Source organism: Mesitornis unicolor, unplaced genomic scaffold (assembly GCF_000695765.1).
Source record: "Mesitornis unicolor isolate BGI_N332 unplaced genomic scaffold, ASM69576v1 scaffold27261, whole genome shotgun sequence".
NCBI classification, from domain to species: Eukaryota; Metazoa; Chordata; class Aves; order Mesitornithiformes; family Mesitornithidae; genus Mesitornis; species Mesitornis unicolor.
In genome coordinates this window covers 1-1,045 of record NW_010164843.1, presented here as the reverse complement: position 1 = coordinate 1,045, position 1,045 = coordinate 1, and the positions used below count along the sequence as shown (strand labels likewise).

General features: G+C 68.9%; 1 protein-coding gene across 1 annotated transcript in view; it reads left to right on the top strand.

Moving 5' to 3' along the window:
• The window catches only part of RARRES2 (retinoic acid receptor responder (tazarotene induced) 2), a 1,602-nt gene extending 1,140 nt beyond the window's left edge, over positions 1–462 (top strand). The window contains exons 3-4 of the mRNA XM_010194444.1: positions 171–275; positions 349–462. Coding sequence (XP_010192746.1) covers positions 171–275; positions 349–462 — 219 coding nt within the window. The remainder of the gene's footprint in view (positions 1–170; positions 276–348) is intronic.
• Positions 463–1,045: the final 583 nt, after the last annotated feature.

Below are 1,045 nucleotides of genomic sequence, written 5' to 3'. Positions count from 1 at the left end.
GGTGCCCCCAAGCCCTGACAGGGCAGGGGGTGACAACAGCTCCCCGTGGCATGGCTGTCCCCAAGCCCGGCAAAGCAAGGGGTATCCGGGGGATCCCGATGACGGTGACGCAGCCGTCCCCAACCCCGGGATGTCCCCATTGGTGACACCGTCCCCGTTGGTGCCCCCAGCGCAAACCGTCCTGCGTCGCCTGTTACAAATTCGGCACCGGCGACGTCCCCAAGGTGCTGGACAAATACCACAACTGCGGCCCCAGCCACCACCTGGCAGCCAAGGTGAGTCCTGTGCGTCCCCCGTCCCCATCCCCACGGTGTCCCCACGGTGTCCCCACGGTGTTTTCCCCCGCAGGAGATCCGGCAGCGCGACGAGGCCGAGTGCCGGGCGGTGGAGGAGGCCGGCAAGGCCGGGGACGCGCTGTACCTGCCCGGGATGTTCGCCTTCTCCAGGGGGCTGCCCGCGTAGGGGACAACCCCACGGCCCCGTGGGGTGAGTGCCGGGTGACACGGGGGTCACCCAACCGGGGCTGTCACCGCTCACCCCCTTCCCGCTCGCCGACACCGTCACCGCGTCACCGTCCTGGATGTGTCCCCGTCCCCCTTCAAGCTCCACAATAAACCCCGGCTCTGGCTCCGCTGTTGTTGTTCCCGCCGGGGGTCGCCGTCACCGTCACCGTGTCACCGTGTCACCGTCACCCGTTGTCCCCGAGATGGGGGGGACGCAGCGGGGACCCCCCCCCACGCGGCTCACGAACCGGGCGAGGCACACCACAGACACCGCACCTTTACTGTGCACTTGTGTGACAGCCCCCGGTCCCCACCACGTCCCCACGCTGTCACCCGGTCCCTGTAGGGACCCCCAATTTCCCCTCCACAGCACCCAGAGGTGCCCAGTCCCGGCTTTGTGGGTGCTGCTCCGGTGCAGGGCCCGGTTCGTCCGGTGTCACCGTCACGAAGGTTGATCCAGTCCGGTTGATCCAGTCCGGTTGATCCAATCCGGTGCCGGTGCGGGGGTCTCTGCCAGGGTGGGGGTGTCCCTGGGGCAGGGG